We start from the raw sequence: 27,710 nt of genomic DNA, 5'->3' as shown, positions 1-27,710 counted from the left end.
GTCCTTGCTGTCAGTGAGCACCTACTATTTTTACTATTATTATTATTTTCACTTTGGTAATTCGGTTCGCGGCTTATCGCGACACTACGCCACCGTCTAATTACCGTTTAATAGTCCCGCCGTAACTGGGTTGTCTCGGTTTTTGGATATTATATTGCCACCGCCACCACCAAGCCAAGTCTAACATCACGCAGAGACAGTTACAGACGGCGTGGCTCTCGTCGTACGCAGCTCATAAATATGCTTCTGCTGCAGGTGGTGGTAGTACACAATGCGGTTCTCGAGCGTGTCGATTGGATGTATCGCCAGTCAAATTAGCCAACCAGACAAAGTTCAAGGTTGGCGGCGTGGTGCAGTGTGTGGTGCATGTGCATCAGCCATACTACCTGTGCTGCGAGTGGGCCCAGTCTTATCAGTGAAATGGAGGGTTCGCGAGGCCTTGGCAAGAGCGCTAACCATCACGTGTGTCGAATTTCAGCTCTGTGCTCGGAAAACATAAATTACATGCGAGTGTTGATGAGGATGCTGGCTTTAACGATGAAAAGGTATTGATTGTGAAACTAGTAAGTACTGACTTTTTGCGGTGTCGTGTAGCCCAGTACAGCCTCTTTATCAGCTAGGTAGGTTGTAACGCTCGCAAAACATAAAACGAATTGGAAGTAGAACGAACTTATTTATCGTTCCGTTTGTGTTAAAAGTGGTTTCTGAGCACTTTATGCGTATATGGAGAGAGTGGTGTTAGAAGCAGGATGAACAATGATGTTAGAACAAACGATGTTAACAGTATCAGTGTATCGAGTTAACAGTCATTAGAGGTGCACTTTCAATCGACCACTCATTAACGGAAGCCAAAGTTATCGGTCACAGTCCATTACCTTAAGCTAATTAAACATAAGGGTTTCATTACACACATTTTTCTGCTTCTCCTTCTACTCGTCTACTTGTTGCAACGACCTGGTCAGGGTCCTTAGAGTATTACCTGGCAAGCTATTAGAGCTGCATTTGTATCACGTACGCGAATAGGTTGTGCCCTTGTAACGACAGGCATACGTTCCGGATGTAAAATCGAGCATTGTGTGGTCTTTGCAGCAGCCAGTGCGTCTACAACAAGACCACTGGTCGTGTTCTGCTAATTGTAGAGTCGTCATACAAAAAGTTTCCATTTCCATCGGCATGTTGGAGTGGGTTTTCGTTGACAAATTGCAACTGTACAGGATGGCAGTAAAAGTTTTTCTCTTCTTCTCCAGTATCATCATCGGAACCAATCGTACAATCAAATAAATATCATATGCCGATAGCCACACAAATCGATGCAGCCCGTGAGCGTGGTTCACTGGTTGGATACATTGAAAGGATCGCAACAAAAAAATGTATCTGAACAACAGATTTCTATCGACTCCCACCGAACGCAAAACATTGCCAATCGCCGTCAAATTGGAAGAGAAAAAATCAATCAACATTTTATTCTACAGCACACACGTGTTCAAGCACCCACTGTCGTTCGATTCGGAGCCTGTTCGGGGAAGCTTTGTCCGAACCCGTTGCGGCTACAAATGTACAACCTTCATCAACCAACAATCGTGGCGACCAAAGGCAAACCCCAAAAACAGTGAAGGAATGATAAGAACCACTTGCTGTATGCCGATTTTCCCTGTTCCTTCCTGCTGCTTCGTTCCGGTGTAGTGCAGTTTGTTTGCCGCCAAACGAGGGTCAAACCCCGGCCTGTCCGCCTTAACCGAAATGCATTCTCTGCCCTTTGATAATGGAATTTGTTGCAGCAAAAACATGTCTACACTATCACACAAAACCCCGTTCTTTTTAACAAAAGGCCCCGGGGCGTACAAAAGGATACTTCGCCACATACAAACCACCGACCGTGTTGCACCCTTGCCCTACCCACCCAAACACGCGCGTAGAAAAGCGCTTATCCCCCCGATTGATACGGGTATTGTGTCCGTCCATTACTATCAATCCAATCGTCCCTCGCGCAAACGCTTTTCCATTTTCACCCCGGAACGTTTTTTTCCCCATCGAAATACGAAACACCGAAAATAGTTTGGACACGGAAACCCATTCGCTCTCCAAACATCGCTTCATGGGAAAATGGGGATGGAAAAGAATGAAACCACCACCGCGTGTGTGTCCATTTGTGCGTTTTGTCGATGGGTGTTTCTCACCTTGTTTGATAAATCTATCACCGGTGCAAGGGCAACGACAACTTTCGCCGCTTTCGTACACGACGACGACCTGTGCTGCTGAGGGGTGATTTTGATTTCGAGGGCTTCGATTGAAAATCGAAAATTGAGATTTCTCTAGTGCTGGGCATACACAGCGGCGCGACATTTGGCCCTTTTGTTGAACCGCAGCTGTATGCCTACACCAACCTGCTGTCCATTCGGTTTGCTCTCATTTTAGTTGAATGATGTGGTTTTCAGAATACAGTAAAACATATTTACCAGGTCCCATATTCCATTCGTTTTATCAGACAAATTCACTGGCACACCTGCACCATGATAAAAAGTTGGATATAACCTGATTTTCTGTGCGCTTTAGCCGGTGCAACATGAACATATTTGAGCTACTGACTTTGCGGATGAATGCAACAAACACACCCCTCCTCCCCAATTGCACACAAACAGCATCTACAATTCAAAGTTAATAACAGGACCTACTTCTTCCTGGCGCACCATCTCCATGCTGAAGCATCGAAGGTTCCCTTCTTAACATCAAACCAACCTGACCTGTCTGCCCCGAAAAAACAACATCCGGAACGGGGAAAGTGTTGATCTTTCGGTGCAGTGAGAGACAGATTTCGACATCGGATCATTGCGATGTGGTTCGAAAGTTCGGCCAAAGCCAATGACTCTCACACCACACACGCCACCACCAACAGCATCATCTAAAGCTGACCTTTCTAACGAGGCTCTTCCGCCACTGTTTCTCGGGCCCGGCGCGCCACCGGCAGTAGAATGCGAACCATCATCAAAAGAAGAATTCCCAAACAACAAACAACCAAAAAAGCTGCAAAGGGAGTGTAAGTGGAAATCGCTTCGGTTTGGGGCTCGTCGAGTTTGAAAGCCGGGGGTGGCCCGGCCAGCAATTCACCGGAGAGTTGTCGATAGCAGGCGAAGTTGTTTGCTGGCCGAGTGCAACGAGCAGCAGCTTAAACAGTAGAGTCTTTGCCCTTCTCCAAACCGGTGCGAGATCGTTTGTGTGGCGCTCCCTTAGATGAGAATCACACAATGCAATGCGGTTCCAGCAGCTACAGCACCTTTGGCCTGTGGTCGTTTCCAATTCATCAACGAGTCCCGTCTTCCCCATTGCCATAGGAAAAATCAGGTAAGACGTGCGGTGAAAGTACCAACAAAAACAATCCTGTTTCCTGTGCAATCGTTCGCTTTACAGACCGTGAACAGAGGAGTTGATGTGCCCGAGGAGGAAACCACATTCGACCAAGCAGAGACTGACGCTTTTCCCATCCTACCTTACATCCCCAGAGTTATCATCTTCACCGTACCGTTTCCGCTGTCGGAAAGATAACACACATGCCTCAGGTTGTGTTACACACTCACACACACACAAACGCACGTTCCTGTTGCAGACGATGTGAAAATCTTTTGCCGAAAAATTCCAACACATCACAAACAACCGACCCCGTTAAGGCGGGCGCTTAACGTACGTTGCGTGAAGTGTGTGTTGGACGGTAAAGAGCGTTATCCGTGTTTTTTCTCCTAATCCTACACTGAGGTAATTCAACTTCAACAACGGTGACTGTCTGACGAGACCGAGGCAAAAGGAGTAAAAGGAGACGCCTTGTCGCCCACGTAACAAGAAGAACTTTTACACGCAAGACAACGGTGCAGAAGGTGGGAAAATTTGGAAAAAAATGGACGAAAGAAACAAAAAAATTCTCAAAACGACTCGCCACAAGGATAAAAAAAAAACGAAAGTTGTACGTAAAGCAACAGCCTAGCGTACGGTTTAGAGACGCAGACACATAAACAAATGCTTTTTTTGTTCCTCTACACTGCCAGAAGAGCGCTTGGAAAACTTTTGAGGACAGTTTTTTTTCCCCTGTGGGACTGTGAATCCTATTGCCCAATTTTGGGACGGTTCATTCATCCTTCCTTCTGCACCTTGTCATCACTCGTTCTACGTCTGACAGTAAAAGCTGACCAAAGTCTACGTCCGTTTAATTTTCTGTCAGCGCAGCGAGCTCAGTGCAAATTGCTGTCAGATTTTTTGGACGGAACTTCTTTTGTTTTTTGTTTTCAGGAAGCTTACCCCTCGTCTACCGACTGCTACACACTATACACACACCTCGGTATTTGCTGGTCGTTGGTAGACGGTGGGGTAGTAATAGGATTTGTACCCCAAACCCCCATCAGCTATATTTCACACCATCAGCAACACACTATTATTCCTGCTGATGGTTCTGGCCGGAAGATACGACAACACACACACACAAATCTACACCACCAACTCAAGCAAGAGGCCAGAGATCGGTGCCGGGAGATATGCAAAACTCGCCGCCAGGCAAGTAAAGCAACAAGAAAGGCGAGTTGTATGTGTTCATGCACCGCCTACAACACTTACAGCGCTGTCTAACATCACATGCCACCACGACGCTCGCAGGGAAGCTCGTTCGTCCCACTGTGAGGTCCTGCCGTTGGGCACAATCTATCTTCCAGCTTTTTGGTGCTTGGTTGGTGCAGCACTCCGCAATAAATACGTGAAATCTCGGAGGCACACGCACCCCGCCAACCAGCAGTAATGAAACGCACCAGAGAGATTGGAGCGTATTTGCATTTGATAGACGAGACTCTAGGCGGCGCTCTCTCTCTCTCTCTCGCCACCGTAATCGCTGTATTGGTGAAGATGACGTTGACGACGGACGCCCGACAGGACCATATCGCCGCTGTTGAGAGAGCGATACGGAAGCGGGAGGTGGAAGGGAATTTATTAGGTGTTTTGTGGCGTAGCATCAGTGTCCGCTTCACTGTTTTAGCGACCGTAAATCATTAGCGCACTGTGTGGGTGAGGAGTTTGTTCTTTGGTTTTTACTTTCATCCGGTGGAAACGCTGAAACATCTGGTTCGAAACCGTTTCGCTGCACATTCCGGCACGGATGAGATGTGCAGGCATTTTGACAAATTGTAACGTTTTCCGTTGCTTCTCCCGTTCAGTCGGTTAGGAAACAGGTGACACCACGCTTTCTCTTTCTCATGTAATAGTATAGTGCTGACAGATGAATGACTTGTTTTACAACCCCATCGCGTTTAGAATAATTAACATAGTAACAACAAGTAAGATTGTAATAAATAATTGTATTATTAATCGATGAAAGCATTCTCTAGAACTCATCGCTACTAAAGAACGCTGCTCAGACTGCTTGATGATGTTGAGGGATTTCGGGATGGATGGACAAGTGCACTGATCACGCTAATTGATGTTTAAAATAAAGATTGATATTCACAAGACCTCTATTGCGTTGTCGGCTTCACACCGAGGCATCGTTTTAGACCCATGTCCTCTTCCGTTACCCAGTAAAGCTTAACAAAAACCGTAAAATGCAAATACAAAATGAAATCATCGATAGACACATCAACTGTCAGGGGGGGCAAAAGTAGGCAAGAGTCATTTTCTGCAGTTTTGTTTTGATCTTACTCCCACAGCCCTTTCGTGCAATACAATACATTGTGCTGTGATGCACACTAAAATGTGCGGAATCATGCATCAAGCTCATGTAGACCGTTTTTTTCCACTCGTTGCAGAAATAAAATACCGGCTAGGGATGTTTTTTTTGTGTGTGTGTGTGTGATTGTGCCGTCCCCAGTTGACAGCTTCATGTTTCATCACACACAGCGTGGCTTGTAATTGAAGGGAAAATGCCGTAAAGCAATTAATATCCCTGGACGGATCGGCTGTGCGCAGGAGGTCCTTTGTGCATATGAGTGTATGTGGGTGAGTGTGTGTATGTGTGTCCCTGTATGGGAATGTGCGTTGAAGAGCGCTTCTGTAACATACAACAAGACCACATACAAAAAAAATCAATAAAGGAATAGCTTTTGCAGAGGGCACAAAGGAGAGGTGCTCCAGTGCACAAATAATAATAAAAAACCATCGAACGCTTATGCTGCGTAAAACACTATCACGAGGATATTAATTTCAATTTGCAAAATCGTTCATCTTCACGTAGTAGGCGGCCCACCGAATGCTGATAGTGTGTGGCTTCTGTGCATCCTTCCCCTGGGAAGAAGTGATACAACATATTGGAACTCATAATTGCCATGCTGCCCGCCCGAGCATCGAATTCTGCCGCGGGTGGACACCGGTGGCGGTTCGTGACATTTCGACCCCGCCGTGTCCCTGTGTTGCTTTCATTATTAAGCTTTTACTATCGTTTATTAATTTGACAACGATGACGACGACGTTACACAGAACAGACAGGGTAAGTGCCGCCTGACAGCGGCGTACCCGTCGCCACACGCTATATATAATTTGGCAGCATTAACACACAAAGAAAAAAACAACGCGTTGGACATAACTTTGCATTATTTAAAAATGCACCATCAATAAACATTTTCCGCTGAACGACCCGGGAGGATCCCCGGGGTTGGTGGATGGAGACACAAAGTAACCGAGTGCACACACACACACACACACGCACACGTATTATGCATTTATCGATCGAGACCGGGGCAGCTCATCGCTTCCACTCTCAACACTGGCCGTTTAATTTTTGGTTTTGCTCTCGCTGTTTCGGCCCATTTCGAGGCAGCAGCAGCAGCCCCGCGAACGGATGACATTTTGGCACGCCAAACTTTTCGGACAATAATTCACACAGAAAAAGTCTACTTTTTAACCTGCCGGCTGGAAAGGAACAGGGTAGTAGAGGGATGGGGCAATAGGTTGGTAATAATAAATCATGTTTAACCCGAAAACCGGTAATTTATATACATATTCATGCAAGAAGCCCGCGCTACACGCGCACTATAATTGATAATTACGGCGAATTATGCATGCAGAATCGCTCGCCAATGTGTCAATACGGATGGTTCAGTGCAGCGGAAGTGGAAAAGTATGTGTGTAAAATGTTATAAAAAAAAAAACATGGAAATCTCGGGAGTGAGTGTCTTTCCTGGTAAAAAATCTTTATCGCTTCATTTATGCTAAATAACAATTGCATTCGAAACTATTACTACAGCGGTAATGCAGATGCCATTTTTCATTCATTAAGATTGTATTTTACGTTATTTTAATACCAAGAACATGCTGATTTATTGAAGCACGACATCTAATTAAAATAATAATTAAGTAAACAGATTATATTGAGTAAATAAGCTTTCATATATTCTTGCGAAATCTATATGTTTTAGCTAGCAAAGTAAAAAGTAAATGGCTGTTAAAAATAGTACAGAATCGTTCTTTTGAATTCGATAATTTACAATGCTGAACTTATCCTACTGTGGACTAATTTTCTTCCACTACATATTCATGACATTACAAACACGTAAAATTGCAATTTACGATACGATTTTCACAGTACACAGCTCTCCACTGTATGTGCATGGGACAGTAATGCCCTCCGGGGAGGGTGGCCGGTCATCACCGCTGACTCGTAAACGTCTAGACGGGTTTCCTCCCAACTGATCCTAATGCTTCTCTCCCCTCACGACCAAAGGGTGCATGGACATACATGCGCAATTAAAGCGAACCCATTTCCGCATCACACTGGTTACTCCTTCTCAATCACCACCACACACAAACATATGCTATGAGCAGGGAGTGACACAAAGCGCATGAAATGGTGCACGGACTGACCGTGTCGTATCGCGGATTTACTAACCAACCTGGATGAACACGACGACTATCGCTTATTGCCTTCGATTTATCTCCATTCGCAGGATCGATACAGCCTCGAATATCAAAAGGGGTATTGGAAATCAGTATCATCAAACCCAGTGGCAGGCAGGATAATAGTGCATCCTTTAGACATACATTTGTCACACCTAGACAAAGAGGGTTACACTGCAGTCGTCGTGCCCGTGGATTACATGACGGACAGGACAAGCTAGCTCGCACCCGCACTGCCGATAAGGGATCACCGTAGCGACAGCAAATCCAATCATTCCAAGCTAATAATTCAATTTCTTCACATCACAAACGAATCTTGCAAACGAATCTTCGGCCCAATGATACAATACATGCCCTGAAATCAAACCTTCCAGCGTTGGTGGTCCGGAATTCCGTCCGGAAAATCCGTTACGATTGCAGCCAAAACATTAAGCTTCACGCACCGAACAAACGATGATGGTGAGGCTCACAACGATGCCTTTCGCGAAGCATTTGAAGCTTCGATTTATTGGCTAACCGAAAGCACTTCTAAAGCATCCGTGTGCAGTGGATCCTTTCTGTTTCTTCGTTCGAAACGCTGAGATTGGGCTGGAGATAATGACAAACCCTGGGACGGATAGGAGCGCAGTTCGGCCGACTGGAGTGATTGCAGCAATCAATTTAAATCTAATTTTCCAGCACTATGGATGCATCTCAGCACATCCACGCACACATGCGATTTCATCGTAGTTGCGTCACCGATGGAATGCAAGGGCGAGAGATGCCCATCAGGCAGCAACGGAACCGGCTGTTCTGACTGGTCGGTCACGCATAAATTTATCCTAACCCAATCCCAACCCCAACCACCCCAACTGGAGCGATGGTCTCGGACTAGATCCTTCGCTGGATGGACGACACAGGAAGCGCGCATTCTCTCTCTCTCTCTCCCTATCTCCATCCCCTCATGCATTCACGGTTGAGGAAGTATTTGAACATCCCCTGCAGCGGGATGCAGCGCATCTTTCGATCGACCGGTGGATGAATAATCATCACACGTTGTGCACAGGTAGCGAAGGGGGCATATGCAAAAGCATCACAACCGTCACGTACTATTTACCTGCGCGCAGACGATCGAACCTGTCACCCAGCGAATGTACTTTCCCTCTATCGCCGTTACGGTACCGGCTGGACCAGAGGGATAAAGCTAAGACGAAAACCAGCACGTCTTGTTCTTAGCGAATACCGCACGTCTTGGCGATTAAACACTTTACACCTTGGTCAAGCTCGGGAAAGTGCATATTAAGTCGTACATCGAACGGTTTGGCCCGACTGAACGAACGCACCGCACCAAGTTTATATGGAGTGTAATCTACTTTATTGAATTAATGTATGTGATTGGTTATTTGCGGAACTTGCTTCGCTTGGTGACTGAAACTCTCTCAGAGTGCCAATTAAATGGTTCGAATGCAACAGGTTCTTCTCATCGATACACAAAATAGACAACATTAGAAAGAAATAACAGTTCGATTGCTTGTCGAAAGTTAGAGGAACTCAATGTTGAGTTCATTGAGTTGAAATTAATTAACTCAAAACAATAAAATCGCAACACAGTTCCAACAATGTCAAATTGATTATTATTCAAGAGTAGGCGTAGTTATCATAGCTCGGCAGTGACAATGATAATCTATCCTTCCAAACTTAGTTTTGCCAGACCACCCCCGGACCCCGGTGTTTCCGGTTCGCATTACAGTTCATTAACGAGCGCGAGAGAGCATTGATATCGTTTATTCTGGCGCGCCAATTCGAAATGCACCAACCAAACACAGTCACGCTTGGTTCTAAAATCATATGCATAATTAAATAATCGAACTCCCTCCTCTCTTCCCTAGCGAATGTGTTGTGTGTTTGAGCCCGGAATTAGCGTTCACCTGCTTCCTTGCCCCAAACACTCCTCCTCCTCGTGCTGGCGTGCGGCAGTTGAAGTATGTGACTATTTTACGCTCAGTTTAAGCGCAGGGGGCGCCTAATAATCGTTTGACCGAAGCAGCAGGAAGGCAAATTAACGCGTGTCATTGGTTAGATACGTTTTGCGCGTTTGTAAATAATTTGGGCGTGAGGGGAGAATAGAACACACCCAAACAAAGATGTTCTTTGAGCAATGGTACAACGAAGACGAAATGCCCATTGTATCGCCTTCCGTATCAATTTATCTGTGTTGAAGTTGAGATAAACGAGTACTTAAAAGACATTAACATACTATAGGTGCTCTTTGGAGGCCACCCACGATTATGATCTGATTCCGACTATTGTTAGTCCGATTCCGACTCCGGCAAAATCAGAATCACTAGTCCCGCCCAGAGCCACCAGGAATCGTCCGGAGTAGTCCGAAGTCATCTGAAGTTATCCGGAGTCATTTGGAATCATTCGGAGTCAACTGGAATCATTCTAAGTCGTTTGGAGTCGTCGGAAGTCGTCCTGAGTCGCCCAGAGTCGTACGGAGTAACCCGGACTCGTTTAGATTCGTCCAGAGTCGTCCGAAGTCGTCCAGAGTTGTCCGAAGTCGTCCAGTGACAGCTGTGGTCGTCCGGAGTTATCCGGAGTTGTCCGAATTCGTCTGGAGTCATCCGGAGTCGTACGAAGTCGGAGTGGTCCAAAGTCTCCGGAGTCGGAGTCTACCGTAGGCATTTCACTTCGCGATGTGTTTCACTCTGTCCCTTTGCGCTTGCACTTCTTTATTTCGGGCGACTCCGGATGACTACGGGTAATGAAGGGCGGATCTACCTTCCGAAGTCGATTTCGAAATTTTCGTAGTCGGATTGGAGTCGACTCCAGTTTTTGTCCAACTTTGCCCATCGCTGATTTCAATCCTTATGACAGTTTGAAACATATTGTAATTTTACAATGATGCATCAAAAACATCAAATAAACCTTCTACACCTCTGCCCCCTCTAAAAATACTATCCAAATTGAGCAGTAGTAGACCTTGGAAGTCAACAGCTTCACACGAAGCGAGTAAAAGTGTCCACCGAATATAGCACACACTTTCTTTTTCACCGTTTGCCGCTTTACCACCCCAAAACGGGTACACAAGAAACCATCAAAACACGCCGTCCACCTTCCCTTCGCTCCTGTCCCCCCGCCGGCCAAAGCGCGGTGTGTATCGAACGGTGCGCGATAAAAATTATGTCCCTACCTACACTTCCGAGTGAAAGTATCTCTTGCTAACACAGATGCTAGCAGCCACACACACACATGCAACATACATGTGACCGTTCACCACTGCGGCGTGCGTGTGTGTGTGGGTCTATTGCGTGACGCATAGCAACGGATGATGGCTGTGTTCCGGATTTATAAGCGAACGAACGAGGAAAACTGAAACCAGTGTAGGGAGCAAGCTCACAAAAAAAAACCTAGCACGACGACCGGTTTGCTTGTTGGGGCCTGTGGCATGCGCAACAAACAAACAAACAAACACGCCAAACCCCGGACGCACAACAAGTGGTCCCACCCGGGAACGGCTATACACCAACCCTGCACCAGAACACAAGCCTGCTGCATTTGGAATTGCATTATAGGGGGAGTAATGTTGGGATGAGCTTTTTGCCTGTTTTTTTTTTGTCAACTATATCGATACTATTTTATATAATGGATATTTGTACCGAAATAACTGCATTCTTTTCTACCCCTTTTGTAGGAGCCCTTTGTAACACATGCCACACCCGAAAGAATGACATCAAATCATTAAGAACCACGCTTTAAGAATCACACATCTTCGTGCAGGCGCTTGCAGAAGATGCTTGCAGGCTTAAACTTTACTCTTCCTTAGGAAACAAAGAGGAAATCGAAAAGAATCGCCCTCGTTCAAAGAAAAGGCGAAGAAACAAAATCCTGGCAAAATTGCAAAAGAAAAAAAAAACCCCGATAAAAGACGTAGCAAAAGTATGCTTCGGTAAAGGGTGCGGGGGGAAGAGCCCGGACGCGGCAAGATAAAGTAAGCCCACGGACACGTTTCACACCTCGTCCCCACTCAGCTCGGGATCCCACCCACCGTCACAACCTCGTCTTAAGTCTCGTGTCGTGTTGTCAGTGTGCTGCCGCTGGCGCGGTTTTCTTTTACGTCCTTGAGGCATACCATCCTCGCTCTACCCCCTCCTCTCCCTGGGTCTGCGTGGAAAGGGAGGCAGCGAAAAACGAAACCATGAATGAAACACACGTCCCAACATCCCTCCAGCTCCTTGCGACCTACTACTACTACTAGCGCGGCGCGGCCTTCGTTACGCCAGCAGCAGCACACAACCAGCTGGTGTGGTAGAGTAGGTACACGCCGCCATTCAATGTAAGTCGGAAGCAAAAAGTAGTACCCTTCTTCCAACACACACACACACACACTCATACCGCTGCTGTTTCCCATCGACCCCCAGCAAAAACTCAGCGGGGCGCGCCGGAGCAAACCTTCTTGGGCGTGGAATGTGCCTTCACGCGCGAGATTCCGGAAACGATTTGCTGCGCTCTACGAGCAGGGTAATGTGGGTCAGAGATTTTTATCACTTTGGCAACTTTACCGTCGCCGCCGCCGCCGCCGCCGCTGGGTCTATACAACAACGGGAGCCTTTACAGTGTTCGTGCCGGTGGTGACATTACGACCGGGAAGTACCGAGGGCAACTGGAGCGCGTAAGAAGTTTTATTCCATCAGCATCAAAGGAGGGTTTTGTAGTAGCAAATTGATCCCAATCATGCACGCAACAATAATCACGCAATTCTGGAAAGAAAGTCCCCAAACAAGTGTATTATATTGTTTCCAGAAGTACAAAAAAGCGTTTAAATTGTAGCAACCACAGTCTCTTCTGCCGGCTTTGACACTTGCTGACAAAATGCAAAAAAAATGAGGGCAACAACCACTCGACGATTTCAGCTGTTCATAATCCTTAACTTATTCACTGTCAAGGACTGTCCCTTTTACCACCAAAAGGGCACACACGCACACACACACCATCGACAACTCGCGCGGGAGCGTGTTGGGATAGGTCAGGCGGAAGAAAACACTCGTAAATGGTGTATTCCGCGCCCCACTGCTGCCGAAACTTCACCCAAACACTTATCCCCTAACCTAACACACGCTATAAAAGTGGGAGGGGGGGGGGGGGGTGGACAACAAGACCTGCCTCTCCTTTTGCAGTCAAAACAGAACCCACGCCGCACGCACCTGCCCGAAGGGGGGGGGGGGACGTGTTACTGAAACACGGCCAAACAAAAAACGGGCGCTGTTGTTTGGCGTGCTGCTGCGGCGCTATGTTATTTATGCAACAATGTTCACAACACACAATCCCAACCATCGTGTAACATGGTGGTGGTGCTATCTGTAAAAAACCCGCACCACCAACCTGCACGCTGAGCCGGCTGGAAAACAAAAAATAAGTTCTTTTTTTTTGGAAAAGTAATAACACAGCTACAACAGTTCTACCGGTTGTCAAGCGCTTACGTGCGAGGGGAAAAGAAATGGCACAAAAAAAAAAGTTGCTTTTTGGTACACAAGCTCATTGGGGAGCTACACTGTGCGTGCATGAGAATTGATTTACATAGCCAAATATATGCGTTATAACTGAATTAGGAGCAATGGTTTACGATTGCTAGCACAGACATGTAATTGCTAGTGAGAATAGAGACTTGCAATCATGCAATTATATCGCTCAATCATTCAATTATAATTTTATTATATTTCATTCTTTTTTCTTTGCTAAAGGAACGCTATTTTTTTACTTGTTAAACATATTTTGATCGTAAGTAAGTAATTGAAAGACTCTAGAATAAACATAAAATTGATAATTATATACAACATTTAGAAAAACAGAGAAACGTGTAACTACAGGCGTCCCCCGAGTTACGACCTCCTCGAGTTACGACGATTCGCAGATACGACGATTTTGATTTTGACAGTTAAAAGTTGTCATTGAGAAGAAATTAATGTATTTTTTGAATTTCTAGGCTGATAACCGTTATACCCACATTTCCAAAGATTCCATAACTCCCCGGTCTTGAATATCTATATTATGTAAACGGCTTTTGGAGGAAAATTAATACATTATAGTACATTACTTTTTTTTAGGCCGTTCACAAGGACAGAGGAGGCGTGGTAGGCCCAAATTGAGGTGGCAAGATGGCGTGGAGGCGTCCGCCATTAAGGCCGGGATAACGGACTGGCAGACGAAGGCGCGAGACCGTGAGCGGTTTCGGACACTCCTGAGGCAGGCCAAGACCGCAAAGCGGTTGTAGCGCCGGATAAGTAAGTAAGTAACATTACTCTAAATAAAGTACACAATTTCATAGATTCCGACTCTTCAATTTCAGTTATAAACTTTATATTCACAGATATTCGACATACGACTATTTCGACTTACGCCTTCCTTTGGGACATATTTTCGGTCCCAAATACAGTCGTATCTCGGGGGACACCTGTATGCATAAGAATCAAGTTTCTTTTTACGATTATAAATTGTTATTTGAAAGAACCTGTGAAAATCGTTAATCCAATCGGAAATGTTTTATAAGAGTAAAAATGATCAAGAGCGTTGAAAAAAAAACTCAACACTTCAATCGGCACGTTGAAAGCTTGCACAAAATTTCAAATCCGTTTTAACCAAACAAAAATTATGATATTCTGCATGCATTTTACTGCATTGATTCGATCCAAAAATAATTATCGAATGTCACTTCTGTTGTCCCCGTATGTGTGTGTGTGTGTTGTGTTTGCTTTATTGACTTTTCTCTGGCCCCGTCAAGCCATTGAACTTGAGCTCAATGCTTGGGCCTGCTCTCTTGTCGGGGTGTGTGAGTGTGTGTGTGTGTGTGCATATGCGCGGCACTGTCCACCACCCTTTACAAGTTTGAAGATATTTTTCGCCCGGTTTTGCGCGGCCCACCGGCTAAACAAGTGGCCCAGAAAAGAATTGGCCACCGTACCTACTAGCACGCTAGGCTAGGGATTTTCCCGCTTGTTTTGGCGCACGCATTAACCCCGTATCGTCGTCCGCCGTCACACATTGACCAGCCCTCCCACTGTGACGGAGGTGTGACTGTGTGCAGCACATGGCCGCATCACGAGCGTAATTGGCACACACCAAGAGAAGCAAGCTACATATTTTTAGCATTTTAATTTAGCAAAATTACATCTCCTCCCCCCTAGAGGGATGACAGAGAGAGAGAGAGAGAGAGAGAGAGAGAGAGAGAGAGAGAGAGAGAGAGAGAAAAGCCTTCACCGAAGAGTAAAAAGACTTTCTTTTCGTGCCGGAGAGGGAGATAGAATTTTTTAGGCGCACAGTTTGTTAAACCAAGCTTGAATTGTTTCTTTTCAAATTGGTTTCTTATAAGCCAGCAGGAAGTAATTCATTGGAAAAGTACAAACTGCCGCACGAACAAAAAAAAAACATGCGTAGCCAAATCGAAGCACACAAATGCTACGAACAATACGCGACATAAGATCGTCGTCGATCATCACTAAAAAAAAACAGTCAAGACAACCCCCACCACCACAGCGCACGCAACCACAGCACAGACGACGACGACGTCGTGAAATGTGACAAATTCTAATTTTGTGCGTATTTTATTTGGCCACTTGAGCAAGAGACATCGACTTCTTCCGCTCAGCTTCCTCGGCACCGACGTAACGCTGTGTTTTTACGGTCGTTTCGGCGGCGATTTTTATGCTTCTCGGTACGCTTGTTTAACGTTATTTGTCGAACCATTTGGCACCCCCCTCCACCCGATGGCTGGTGCATTCCGTGCGTGGGCACGCAAACACACACACACACACACACACACACACACACACACACACACACACACACACACACACACACACACACACACACACACACACACACACACACACACACACACACACACACACACACACACACACAGCCAGGGGGAAGAAAACCCCATCAACCGACAGCGATTAAGCGAAAGATTGACGTCACACAGAGAGCTGGGTCGGGGTGGCGGCACGCGGTTTATCGAAAGAGCAAAAGAAGTGTTCGCTGCCACCAGAGCATTTCGGCTGTGTGTCTTAGAACGCGGTGGCAACAATTTCTGCCACACTTTCCCACCAAAGACGTGGTTCGGGAACATTGTCTCTCGGTCGGCGACGACCCGGTGGGCGGCTTAGCTCACAAAATAGTACGACCAACATTTGGGTCAGTTTTATTGTGTGTCGGTCGCTCCCCGGTGTAGCTGCTGTGACAAGCGCGTTGCTTTCAAGCATCCCGGGGGGAAGGCTGGCACATGCACACTCACAAGACAAGAGGTGGTGATTTTTTTTTTTTGCTCTCATTGTGCATACCTTTAGCGCGCTCATTCTTTTTTAGCCGCCAGCTGCAAGAAAGGGTTCGGCTTTTTTTTCGACAAAAAATAAACTAATCCCAGCTGCAACGGTTAATGGCATTTATTCCATCCTCATTGCGGGTTCATCAGCACCGGAAGCATTGCTATCATGCAACAGTTTATGCTAGAGAAGCTTATTAGGTGACAAGTAACGATCTGCTGCGATCGCCATTAAACGGCATCGAAATGCCTTTGCACTAGCTTTGTCTAAAAAAAAAGGGAAAAAAGCAGAGCAAAGGCGAAAGCAAGTAACAGCAGGAAACTACCACAACTGCGACGATTGCCTGTACAAACAAAGAATAAATCGCTTTTCGACACAGTTCGACCATTCGGGGTTTCTCGCTTAGCTGCTCTTGCTGCGCTGGTGACATTTTAACGAGGGGATGAAAGCAACGCCCCGGGAGGAAACAGCCACTTCTACACGGTGGTACAAACGGGGACTGAAATCTTTGCCACTTTCCTCCCCAAACCCATCTTAGTGCCTCCCAAATTATGCTCGACGACCAGACACAACATGCACGCGCGGCGGCGGCGGAGCACGTTTTCCCACGGCCCTTAATGTGTCGACGAGCGTGCGCAGGAAGAAGGGATTGGGGGGTTTCCGCTTTCGCATACTGCACATCATCATACACACACACACAAGCACACAAACGACATGTTGTGGATCGGAGGAGCATCGTTTGTTTTGCCAAGGGGATTGTTTATGTTATGTGCAGTGCGGGTTGATGTTGATTAATTAGCAGGAAATTGATATGTAGGATTTTAGTACCATTCAAGTACTAAATGAAATAAATTTTGTATGTAACAACAAACCATTAAAAACGATAGCAAATACAACTACAATCAGCAGCAGACTTTTTAACAAAAAACTGTTTTTTTTAATCTTTTTACATCAGTTTTATCGGTTATAATTTTGCTTGCTAAGGCTTTCGGGATCAACAGGCGCTCCTTGCTGGGCCATTGTTTGTTTGTGCGAGCGCATGGCAATGAATTCTTCATCAAAACTCACTCAGCAAAAACAAAACGATTTTCATACGTCTGTGGGATCAATCTGTTTAATTCCTGTGCAACTGTGTTGATGGTAACGATTCTGTGTTTACTTCAAGCCAACTTTTTAAAACAAACATTGGAAACAAACGAAGGTCTTTGCTTTTTAAAGACAGCATCATGAATGATCTAAATATACAATCCAATCAATGAATGAACAGCACAAGGAACACCTTTTGGATATTCTGGACTGTCCTAGTTTGCTGTCACGTTGAGCATTCTAACCTAAATAATCGGTGAATGGGGAGAATATAGCGGTGAAGGGACGATGGAATAAAAATTAAAAAAAAAAGACTAAAAACACATTTTCATAAACACTGTTCGGCAGGTTGAAATATATGTCAAACTAATGAGAGCGTTGTGTAATGAACGCTTGTTACAATCATGTTTGTTTTCCAGTGCTATGCTGTAATTGTTTTTACCGACGTGTGTTAAGTATCATTTAATGGAGCTTGTGGCTCACCATGATCGACGATAATGGCCCAAATGTCGAGTTTTTATTTGCCAAAACAACATTAATGCGTTGTTTTTTTCCCATCGTTCACTAACGATCGCTGTCCAATGGATCGGTTGGGTTTGTTGTTTGTTTGTGTCAATAATTTGAGGCATAATAAATAAATGCAACATTTATCTAAAAAAATAAATCTCATTAAATTGATAAAATGTCAAACAGCAACGTTCTACTGTCCACCGTGAAACACTTGCATATTCTAATAACGCTTTCAATCATTTACCAAAGCACAGTAGAGCAACGTGCGACTCACGGTATGGATTACAATTTTTTTCTAACGTGAATGCAGACACGACAAAGAAAACACCGCGAGAAGCAGAAGCAAGACTGGGTGAGCCAGCAGTGAGAGAGTTTCCCGTGTCGCTGCTCACTATGATTCTCAACAATGCACGCACACTGCCGCGCGCCACACGACAAGCGCCACACAAAGAGTTCACCAACACACGCGCGCAAACGCATACACCACACGTACACACACACACACACTCACACACCGTACACACGGGTCAGGTCCCCGTCGTCACTGATTTGTTGGGACGAAGGAATTGGGCGCACACGCACAGATTTTTTGCTCGATCCATCATCATCCTTGCTTTAACTGGGCGCGCACCAATTCTCACCCGGCGATTTGAGACCATCATTTTTACGTTTACGTTGAAGGAAGTGTGGGAAATCGGGATACAGAGGGGATACATATTCGAGGAGGCGGGAGCGGGTTTAGTGAAAGCAATAATACAAAAAAAGAGGAAACTGATTTTCACCTTGCTGCTCACCTGGCTTGTCCAATGACTGCCGACGATTCATTGGCAAACGGAAGTCGACGCGTGGACGCGAAAGGCGCAGTGACCGCGGTTCTGCCCTGCACTCACGGGACAAAACACGGCCACGAACGTAATCACTGCACACGTACACAACTAATATTCACAACCATTTCGGCACACGCACTTTACACACACACACGGACGCACGAGCGCGCACGCACACACACACAAACACAGGCTTACACGTATGACACACACACACACTCGCTCACGCGTACACGGCGGATCCGCACTTTTGCCCGTGGCCGCTTCCTCGCTTACGCCAGTGCACTGTATCCAGGCTCAATTTGGGCGAGCGTGAGCGAGACAGAAGGGGACTGTGCTGGGCAGCAGACAACACACAGGGTGAGGAATTGTTTTGCCGCCGTTTGCTACGATCGGAAGAGAAAAAAGCTGGAACCACTCGCCTTTTTCAGTGCACGATGCTACCGGATCCCGGGATCGAAGCTTTTCCTTTACACGAAACACGGCACACAATTAAAAAAAAAAATATTTTCGTCGGTGGTTGTTGCCAGTGACGACTAATGGGGCCAAAAAAAAAAACGACCCTCTCCCTTGTGTGCCAGGTAGCAAAGCACGTCTTCACCTTCCCCCGTACACCGCCCGTACGCTCACACTTCTACACGATGCTGCTGCACGTCGCGCTTCTAGGGCACACACATTTTCCGCACATTTCCACGCCACTTTTCTCGCACTTGTCACGCACGGAACCGGGCTACTGCACTCGCACCAGCTGCCCTGCACCGGGGGCCACTCGCGGGACACACTTTTTGCACGCGCAAGCACCGATAACGCACAAATTTTCGTATTTATTTATCGCTCGCGACGGACGAGGTAAATAAATGGCTGCCTTCGTCGCTAGATTTCACCAACACCAGCGCAGCGCATCCATCACGGCCACCGAAGCCACTGTCCGAAAATGGACGGCGACGGTCAGTGTGGCCAGATTATTTTGGCGGTTTTCGGTAGGCGCATCAACATTTTATCGGTAGTTTTCGGTGGGGGTTTTAAATTTTTTCGGTAGTTTTCGGTAGGTTTTGAAGTGCTGAACGGGGAGGGGGAAGGGGTAGATTTGGTTCATAGCAGTCACATAGCGTCTTTCTGAAGTGTTGATCTGAAAATTGTACTAGGGATTCTAACCCAACGAATGATTGAGAAGCATATTTGCTTCTTAACTTTTAGGACTCCCTTTTTTTTGGGGCTCCAAGTAGCCGCATAGAACATTGCTAAATCGAATGTGCTGTCAGCAGAAATGCCCATTATTTGGATGAATTGGTAAGTGTAATGATAACAAAACAAAAATTAGAGATTCTTTCTACAAATCCTGCATAATTGACTCTTGAATTGATTCCATCGTATGAAAAAATCGCACGGCTTACATTATATGTCAAATCCTAAATAACATTTTACCAGCGCGTCCAATATCATCGCATCTCATGAAGTACATACACGAGTCTTGGTTGTCTCTTTTGAACTTCTGGTTCTGGTTGCTAGTGATTTCCATATGGAGTTAAATGCATTAAGTGATTTGGGAAATGGTTATATGACTGTTTGGTCAGTATTACGACGAGTATTAAGGCCGGGCTACATTGATCGTACTCTCTGGTGTAATTTTGATTTTCACAAGCGCATCTGGCGGCGGCTGACCGAAGCATTTTTCCAAACAATTTGAACCCGCTTCAGAAAATATGTAATTTTTCCATGATTTTAACCTAATTTGGACAAGAAAAGTTTTGTAAAAGGTAGATGCACATGTCCTGTACGCATTGCATCCATTTTCATGACAAAAAACGATGAAAAACAACTTAATTTTGAGATCCGGCACGACCATTCCCTCGACGACCAAAAAAAGCTTCCTCCAGCCGCCGCCAGATGCGCTAGTGAAAATTGAAATTACAGCAGAGAGTACGATCAATGTAGCCCGGCCTTTACGAAATCTGGGATTTTCGGAAGGATAAATGAAAAATCGGTAGTTTTACGGGGCTCATCTGTGAGTCGATAGGCATATCCAAAATAGGTAGGAATACAGATAAATCGGTATTTCTGGTCACTCTGGCCACGGCTTCGAACGCGGGGTAATTTTTTCGAACTTCGAAAATTTCCCAAATAGCACTGCGCCAGGGTATGCAGATTGGACATTTGGGTTTACATTAGCAACATTTAATCCCGTAAAAAAATGAAAAGTTTATTAAATACAGTGCGCGACTCTCCGCAAATCGCTACACGGCTAGTGCTATAAATAAATACTTCACTGATGAAAATATAAACATTTTTCGATAATCACAGCGGTTGATTCAAAACAAAATTTAAATTTTCGAACATGGAATTCCGTTTCTACAATCTACATGATTCACAATGAATTCCCAAAAGATCAATAAAACTTTTCATTAGAAGATGAATTGAAAGACGATTTTTATTTTCATAAAGACTTTAAGCCGATTGGTATCATTGGCATTCGAACAAATGGCGTCCACACAATTGAAAAAAACATAACAGAAACGTGTTTTAGCTCGGTTTGGTGAAGTATAAATAAAACAAAAACATATTATTTTTATATTTGGAGCTTTTGTAGAGCATCTCAAATGTCAAATTCAAATTGTCTGAAAGAATACCTGCATTGCAGACCACTTACTCACCTTTCCAGAAAATCATTCATTTGTTTATCTGGGATTGTTGCAGGTATGAAAGCTAAATATGCTAGGCGAAGGGTCCGGCTCCTTTCTGAAAATCTCTTCCAAAACCAGGGAACATCTTCTTGACATGAAGTGAGCTAGTTGTTCTAGCTCACCAAAACTAGTTGTTCTTGGCATCAAGTGAGCCGAGAGCAATTCCTAATTTACCCAATAGCCCATTCGACATGACAAAAATATTTCCTGAAATTTGAACGTCTGATATAAGCCACAGTGGTTCATATGGTTTTCTGGGCGGATCAGTTGGTCGCATGATATTTTCTGTTCTGCGTGAACGGCCTCTCAATTACACGTCCCCAGGGCGAGAATCGTACGCTGTCGTACGTGATTCCTAAGAGCTACGTTACGGCTGACCAATGTTTCTTGCGTGCGAGGGTCTACTCGTCCAGAGATCGCATTTACACTGTCCTGTTGATTTCTAGAGATTTATAAATGAGAAATTTCTAAAGATACATGAATCATGGCGATACGATTCGAGGCTCGAATCACTCATCATTGTACATTCATACAACAGAATCATTAAAAAAGATTCATGAAGCACAACATTAAACTAAATCGAAGGAATTTAGACAAATAAAAGAAAATTCAAATTTATCTTGCTCTGTGTCACTGAGTAGTTTGTTCCAATAGCACAGACTGCCGCCTCAGCTCGCCTACCTGACAGCATGAAGCGTTTGTCGAAGCGTTTCGCGTTGTCAAACCGGCAAACATTCGCGTTATTTGCACGGCTGCGATAGCAAATATTTTGTTCTTACATATCCACCACGATGGCTCGCCAGCTTACCAAACTCGGCTATCTCGATGTGAAGAAAACGTTATTTATGCTGTGCGACTTGCAGGACAAGTTTCGCCCCGGCATGAAGATGTTCGATCCAGTGATCAAAAACACTAGCAAACTGGTAAGGGGTCACCTTCGGCACGGCGCCACAGGCCGTAGTTTCGCTTATCGGGCAAGCACTAATTAAACACCCTCCTCCCCCCTTCCCATGGGCTTTGCTTGTTTCGTTTCGTAGTTGCAAGCGGGCAAAATACTGGACGTGCCACTGATCGTCACCGAACACTATCCGGAAAAGTTGGGCCGCATCGTGAGTGAGCTGGACATTTCGCACGCCAAGGGCGTATACCCGAAGACGCTGTTCAGCATGATGATACCGGATGTGCAGCGCAAGATCGAGGAACTGTACGGGGCGCAGGGTCCCGAGACGGTGGTACTGTTCGGGCTGGAATCGCACATCTGTCTCGAGCAAACGGCCATGGATTTGCTCAACAAGGGCTACACCGTGCATGTGGCGGCCGATTGTTCCGTTTCGCGCACGCAGGAGGACCGAAAGTTTGCGCTGGAGCGCCTGAAGCAGTACGGGTGCTTTGTGACGACGAGCGAAAACGTTATCTTCAAGCTGATGCGTGACAAGCAACACCCGGCCTTTGATAAGGTGCGCCATCTGGTGCGCGACCCATCGGTCGATACGGAGCTGGCCAAGCTGTAATGTGTGGGACCGGTTCGGTTCGAGTGATTTACATGGCTCCCTTTTTTAGGTGCAAGAGACGGGGAACAGGGAACTGATGGTTTGGGATGCTAAAGTGATAGAAGAATTCAAAATTCATAGAGATTTCGGTAGGGATTTTTTACACAACGGATGCATTTAAACAAAGTTACAGTAAAGTAAATGGTTATTAAAGTTTTTTTTTTAGTAATGTTTTATTACTTGCAAAAGATCCAGCACGGTTGAACGGAAGTGGTAACAAACTCACCATTCCCGTTCGGCAAAAAGGCCCTTGTGCTTACCTAATTGTGTGTTTCGATGAGTAGTAGGGAACAGTATGAAAAGGGAAAAGAAGAAACCGATTGAAAAAAGAAAACGTAAAAAATTCCGAAGCAGCCGAGAGGGAACCTGGTTCCGTCGCAAAAACCACAGCAGAGTAATCTGACCCAACGAACGAACATATTAACAGACATCGGAGGTCACGAACACGGACGATAGTAGGGAAAACAGTAACAGCAACCGCCAGCAACGGCGCACGAACGGTGGTGGGGGTGGTGTTGGCGTTGTGCCATCCCGCAGAACTGCCGCTTCGTCCGTTCCAGGCGCCGTCGACATCAGCCCGTCGCCCGTCGGCGGTACCGTCGTGGCTGGCTGGGGGCTGGGTTAGGCGTTCGACCAGATCGTACACTTTTTGGCCCGATCGACCGAGGCCAGCGTGGAGCTGAACGGGTGCCAGCTGACGGCCGTGACGGCCGCACCGCTTCCACTGTGAAAAAACCAATTCCGGTCAGTACTGCTCGGTGGCGCGGGATAAGTGTACGAGTAGTAGCGTATGTACACGTGGGCGATGGATGCATTTGATGCGCGCATGCACATGAGCAAAGCGGGTGGATGACAAAGAGAACCGAAAGGGGGTGATAGCGAAATTATTGTAGCATAAAACTAAAAAGGTTCCAATTTCTTCGTACTGGGACGGGCAAGGGGGATAGGAAGATGAAAATGATAAACTACTCTACCACCACCACCAACACCAATAGTAAGGTGAAACCCTTCTTTCACTCACTTGGGATCCTTCAGCACCGTCTCGAGCGGTCCGTTAATGTTCCAAATGTACACCGAACCATCGGCCGAACCGGCCGCAATCCGTGAGCTCGATGGGCTGAACGCCACCCGGGACCAGTCGCATCCAACTTTAAAATTATCGTTACTAAAAAGCAAAATTCTTATTAGAAAAAAAAACAAACGTCCACATTCAGCAGCGGTTACCAATACGAAAACCTACCGAAATGTGCGCACGATACGGTTCTGGCGCAGGTCGAGCAGGTTGATCGTGTCGTCCCGTACGCAGCTCAGCAAAAACTTCCCATCCTTGGACAGGTCGAGCGAGGTAATTTTGCCCTGCAGCGGTATGTCGTTCGCCGTACAGTCGGCCGTCCGCACGTCCCAGAAGCGTATCTTCTTGTCCACGTGGCCACTGATGAAGGAGAAGCTGTCCGTCGTGACTAGATCGTTGCAGCTCGAGCCAGCAAATTTCGTCTCCGTACCTGGAAAGGAGGGGGTGAAAGTGTTTTTTATAAAGAACTTTGCTGCATGCGACCACAACCACACTTACATGAACGATTTTTGAGGTCCCATATTTTGAGCGTCCGATCGTGGCTGCCGGTGACGAGGAAGGCGGAACCGAGGAACTTCGCCGCCAGCACCTTTCCGCTGTGTCCGGTCAGGGTGTGCTGTGGAAGGAACGAAGAAAACAGGCGACAAATTAGTAACAATTTATGGTACAGAAAATCAATCGCACGCTTATTATGGTTTGTTCGTGTGATGTAGAGTTATGATTTGTTTACACGCTTTACCGTTTGGTTCGAATATATGAACGACCATTAAAGCAACTCTAATTGGGACGCAACTGCAACTGCTGCCGCCAAGTTTATGAAGAAATTGAAGTAACTTGTAAACTATTTATTAGACGCTTTATCCCCCGTTAGGCGCTTTCCTAGCAGCATACGCCGATACGCGAAACCTGAACCTGTTGCACACGATACGATACATCAACTGCACGATGATATCATTAATTTCACATTTATTCAACGCATTCAACATTTCTATTTGCACTCGTTTACCTTTTCCCCATTCCTTTCACTGCAGGACGGGACCGGTGCTTGCTAGTTAGTTGCCATGGATACGGCGTTATATGGAGCAAATCGATTTGAACGTTTGGTGTACTGCAGATTGCATACCTTGAGGAGTTTATCTATCAAATTGCGTTTGAATTTACGTTGATGGCGACGGTTAATTTATTATGAGCTGAAGTGTAGCGCGTAAGGATCGTGTGTTATTGATTGAAAAGTTAAAGGAAAGCCTAAGTAATGTTGAATAATTGATTTAAACAAATTGATGAAGAATTCTATTAAACCGTTTCACCCTTACGCTCCCAAACGGTACTTCACCCCCGGCGAGGGGACATATGTTTGCTGCGCAAGAAGCTCCCGTGCCGTACGCAACCTGGCACGAACCCGTTTACATTCCGTGCGTAATCTCTCACCCACTAACCGAGGAGTCATTGGGACGCGGGGTGGGCATGTTTGCAAAAGCTTATGCTGACACGTTTTCTCATTCACCCTCGATAAATCGCTACCGCAACATCCCTCAACTCCCCCAAATGAACTCACAGCTAGAAGAGCCTCTCGTTGTTGTCTCCACTAGTGGGCCCGTAGGTCTCCCGGTATGTGGTCCCCTTTTGCTTGTACTGCATAATTATCGCACCGATGCACCGATGCATCATACCCGTGGTGGAAATGGGGCAACGGGGAGGGTGAACGGTTTTTGTAGAGCATATGTTTCCCCTATGCCGCTCCGCAACCCGCTCCACAGACGGGGCCGGATAGTGTGATGTCATAAATTTGAGCAACACTTTCCTGTTCTTCCGTTCGCCGGCACTTTGCGTTGCATGCGTAACAAATCAGTGCGTGTGTGTGTGTGCGAGAGTGCGGCCTCAATTTATGTCTTATCGCCAAACTCCTACCACCAACCTGCATCAGGAAATGTGGCACGATTGCACTGCTGCCTGTGATTTTTTTTGTTGTTGGTTGGTTGCTGTGTCGGTGGGCGTCCTTAAAATAAACGGGAAGCCTTATCCCGTAGGCGGTCGCGGATGGTGTCGGATGGTTGTCGGACCCTCGATGCGAAATAGATTACCCCGATACCACGTGTGTCTGTAAAGCATTCAAGGGTGATTGCCAGCCTGCATTAGCCAACCGGGTTCGGAGGCAATTAAGATGAAAAATGACGCAAATTTAGTCGATAATATGGCAAAAGGAATTTTGCTGCATCGACCAGTATCGATCAACCGGGGCGAATGGTGTGGCAATGGTGGACCTTTTTTGTTTGTAGGCTTTAGTTATGTGTTTCAATGTCGAATAAGTAAGTTAAAGTCTTATCAATATCAATTAACGTTTGCACTAAAAAAGGACATATTTCGGTAGAAAAAAATATTGAGATAATTTCTTTCCATGAACACCCTATGAAAGGTTTAATTATTCAAGCTTACTTGCAAAAATTAATCAACGACCTTGCGAGCTACCTTTCGTCAGTTATCTGGCATTTTCGCCGCGACGGACAAGGACACGCGTGTAAGCATGTTTTTAAGATCTAGTTTCGATTTTTATCAATTCCTCCGCAGTTTTCGCAACAAAATTGTTGGAGTTGTGTGGCTTTTACATCATGTTGGTCTATAAATTATCGATGGGACGCAGCTGAAGGATGTTGGAGCGGTTCGTGAACTAGGGAATATCTTAATTCCACCGAAATTCCACCAAAAATTATTGCTTTGAGTTTTGGCGTCATTTTCCCTCGCCCTTCATTTTCAGCATTATTTGGAGCTTCTTGACGCTCCAGGTCATCGGCCATTCGGAAGTGGGCTTTCTTTGGTTTCTCTGATTGTTGTCTAACAGTGGCAAAATGTTGTAGATGCCGGAACAGGCTTATACGACGTCCACAAACAGCCGCACGGAGTCCGTTTTAAACGATACGAGGTGCCGTTCTTTGATCGCGCACGCTTCTGAACGAAGTTGCTTCACATTTTTCATCGTCTCGGTTAGACATTTGACTGGCAGAGGTGTCAAGTTTTGTCTGCTGGTTCATGGGATACTTTTATTGAAAGTGCTACTAACGTTTCGTGAGTGCGGGTGAAGGTAAACCTATGAAAAATCGTCATTTTTTTTCAAAAAAAATAAAATAAAATAAAATAATGCAAACGCTAACGAATGCACACCAGCATTCACTAAACAATTGCACACATAATGGCTACATAACCGATTTAAGAATAAGTATATCAAACAAATTGAATTTATTAAATAGTAGTTAAATCATAATTTATTAATTCAATAATTATTTAAGTTATACATTTAATTTTTCAAACCATTTGCAACGACTGACAATGATTTATGATTTTTGCTATTTTTGCAATTTATTTTGAAGTATTTTAGAAAGAATAATTGTACCACGAAGTTCAATAGGCTGACGTTGATACAAAAGGTTGATATCAAACCAAATCGCCCCCAGGAATCGTGTGATGTGTTAAAAAGTGTCATAAAATTTGACATCATCAGACATCAGTTTGTTGGAGTTCAATGACACATACTGCAAGGAAAAATCCCTAATTTATCAATATATTGAAGTAACTAGGTTCAAGGCTGCTGTTTTTAAAAAGGATAAAAAAAGTGTTCCAAATCACTACCACCGCGGCAGCTAGTAGTATTGTCACCTAGCACCTCCACCAAATCGAGGTCGATCGTCCGAAGTTTGATCGTGAAGCGGTGAAATTATTTACCTGCGACCCGGTTCCCCGCTTGTGCAGAGATGTCAGTCTGCACAATCGAACGATGCTATCGATCGAGGCGATCGAGAGGGGTTAAATAAAACCGAACCAGTGGAGTGCGGTGGGAT

General features: G+C 45.5%; 3 protein-coding genes across 5 annotated transcripts in view; 1 reads left to right on the top strand and 2 right to left on the bottom strand.

Annotated features, from left to right (window-relative positions):
* LOC120952914 (mucin-5AC-like) overlaps positions 1-19,533 on the bottom strand; it is a 46,846-nt gene extending 27,313 nt beyond the window's left edge. The window contains exon 1 of one of the 3 annotated variants that reach the window (XM_040372496.2): positions 18,533-19,533. In XM_040372496.2, coding sequence (XP_040228430.2) covers positions 18,533-18,575 — 43 coding nt within the window. In that variant the 5' untranslated portion in view covers positions 18,576-19,533. The remainder of the gene's footprint in view (positions 1-18,532) is intronic. The other 2 variants (XM_040372497.2, XM_040372502.2) reach the window with 2 other exon arrangements.
* Positions 19,534-21,972: 2,439 nt separating this feature from the next.
* LOC120951144 (isochorismatase domain-containing protein 1-like) lies at positions 21,973-22,964 on the top strand. The gene is made up of 2 exons (XM_040369689.2): positions 21,973-22,181; positions 22,296-22,964. Exons 1-2 carry the CDS (start codon positions 22,050-22,052, stop codon positions 22,767-22,769), a joined length of 606 nt encoding a protein of 201 aa, XP_040225623.1. The 5' UTR covers positions 21,973-22,049; the 3' UTR covers positions 22,770-22,964.
* Positions 22,707-27,710, bottom strand: part of LOC120951141 (autophagy-related protein 16-1) — a 248,691-nt gene continuing 243,687 nt past the window's right edge. The window contains exons 4-7 of the mRNA XM_040369686.2: positions 24,379-24,496; positions 24,049-24,310; positions 23,830-23,973; positions 22,707-23,532 (exon numbers count right to left, since the gene is read on the bottom strand). Of these exons, the coding sequence (XP_040225620.1) occupies positions 23,430-23,532; positions 23,830-23,973; positions 24,049-24,310; positions 24,379-24,496 (627 nt within the window). The 3' untranslated portion in view covers positions 22,707-23,429. The remainder of the gene's footprint in view (positions 23,533-23,829; positions 23,974-24,048; positions 24,311-24,378; positions 24,497-27,710) is intronic.

The sequence above is a fragment of the Anopheles coluzzii genome, chromosome 2 (genome assembly GCF_943734685.1).
Source record: "Anopheles coluzzii chromosome 2, AcolN3, whole genome shotgun sequence".
Classification (NCBI taxonomy): Eukaryota; Metazoa; Arthropoda; class Insecta; order Diptera; family Culicidae; genus Anopheles; species Anopheles coluzzii.
The sequence above is the reverse complement of the archived record's forward strand: the minus strand, read 5'-3'. Positions and strand labels throughout refer to the sequence as shown.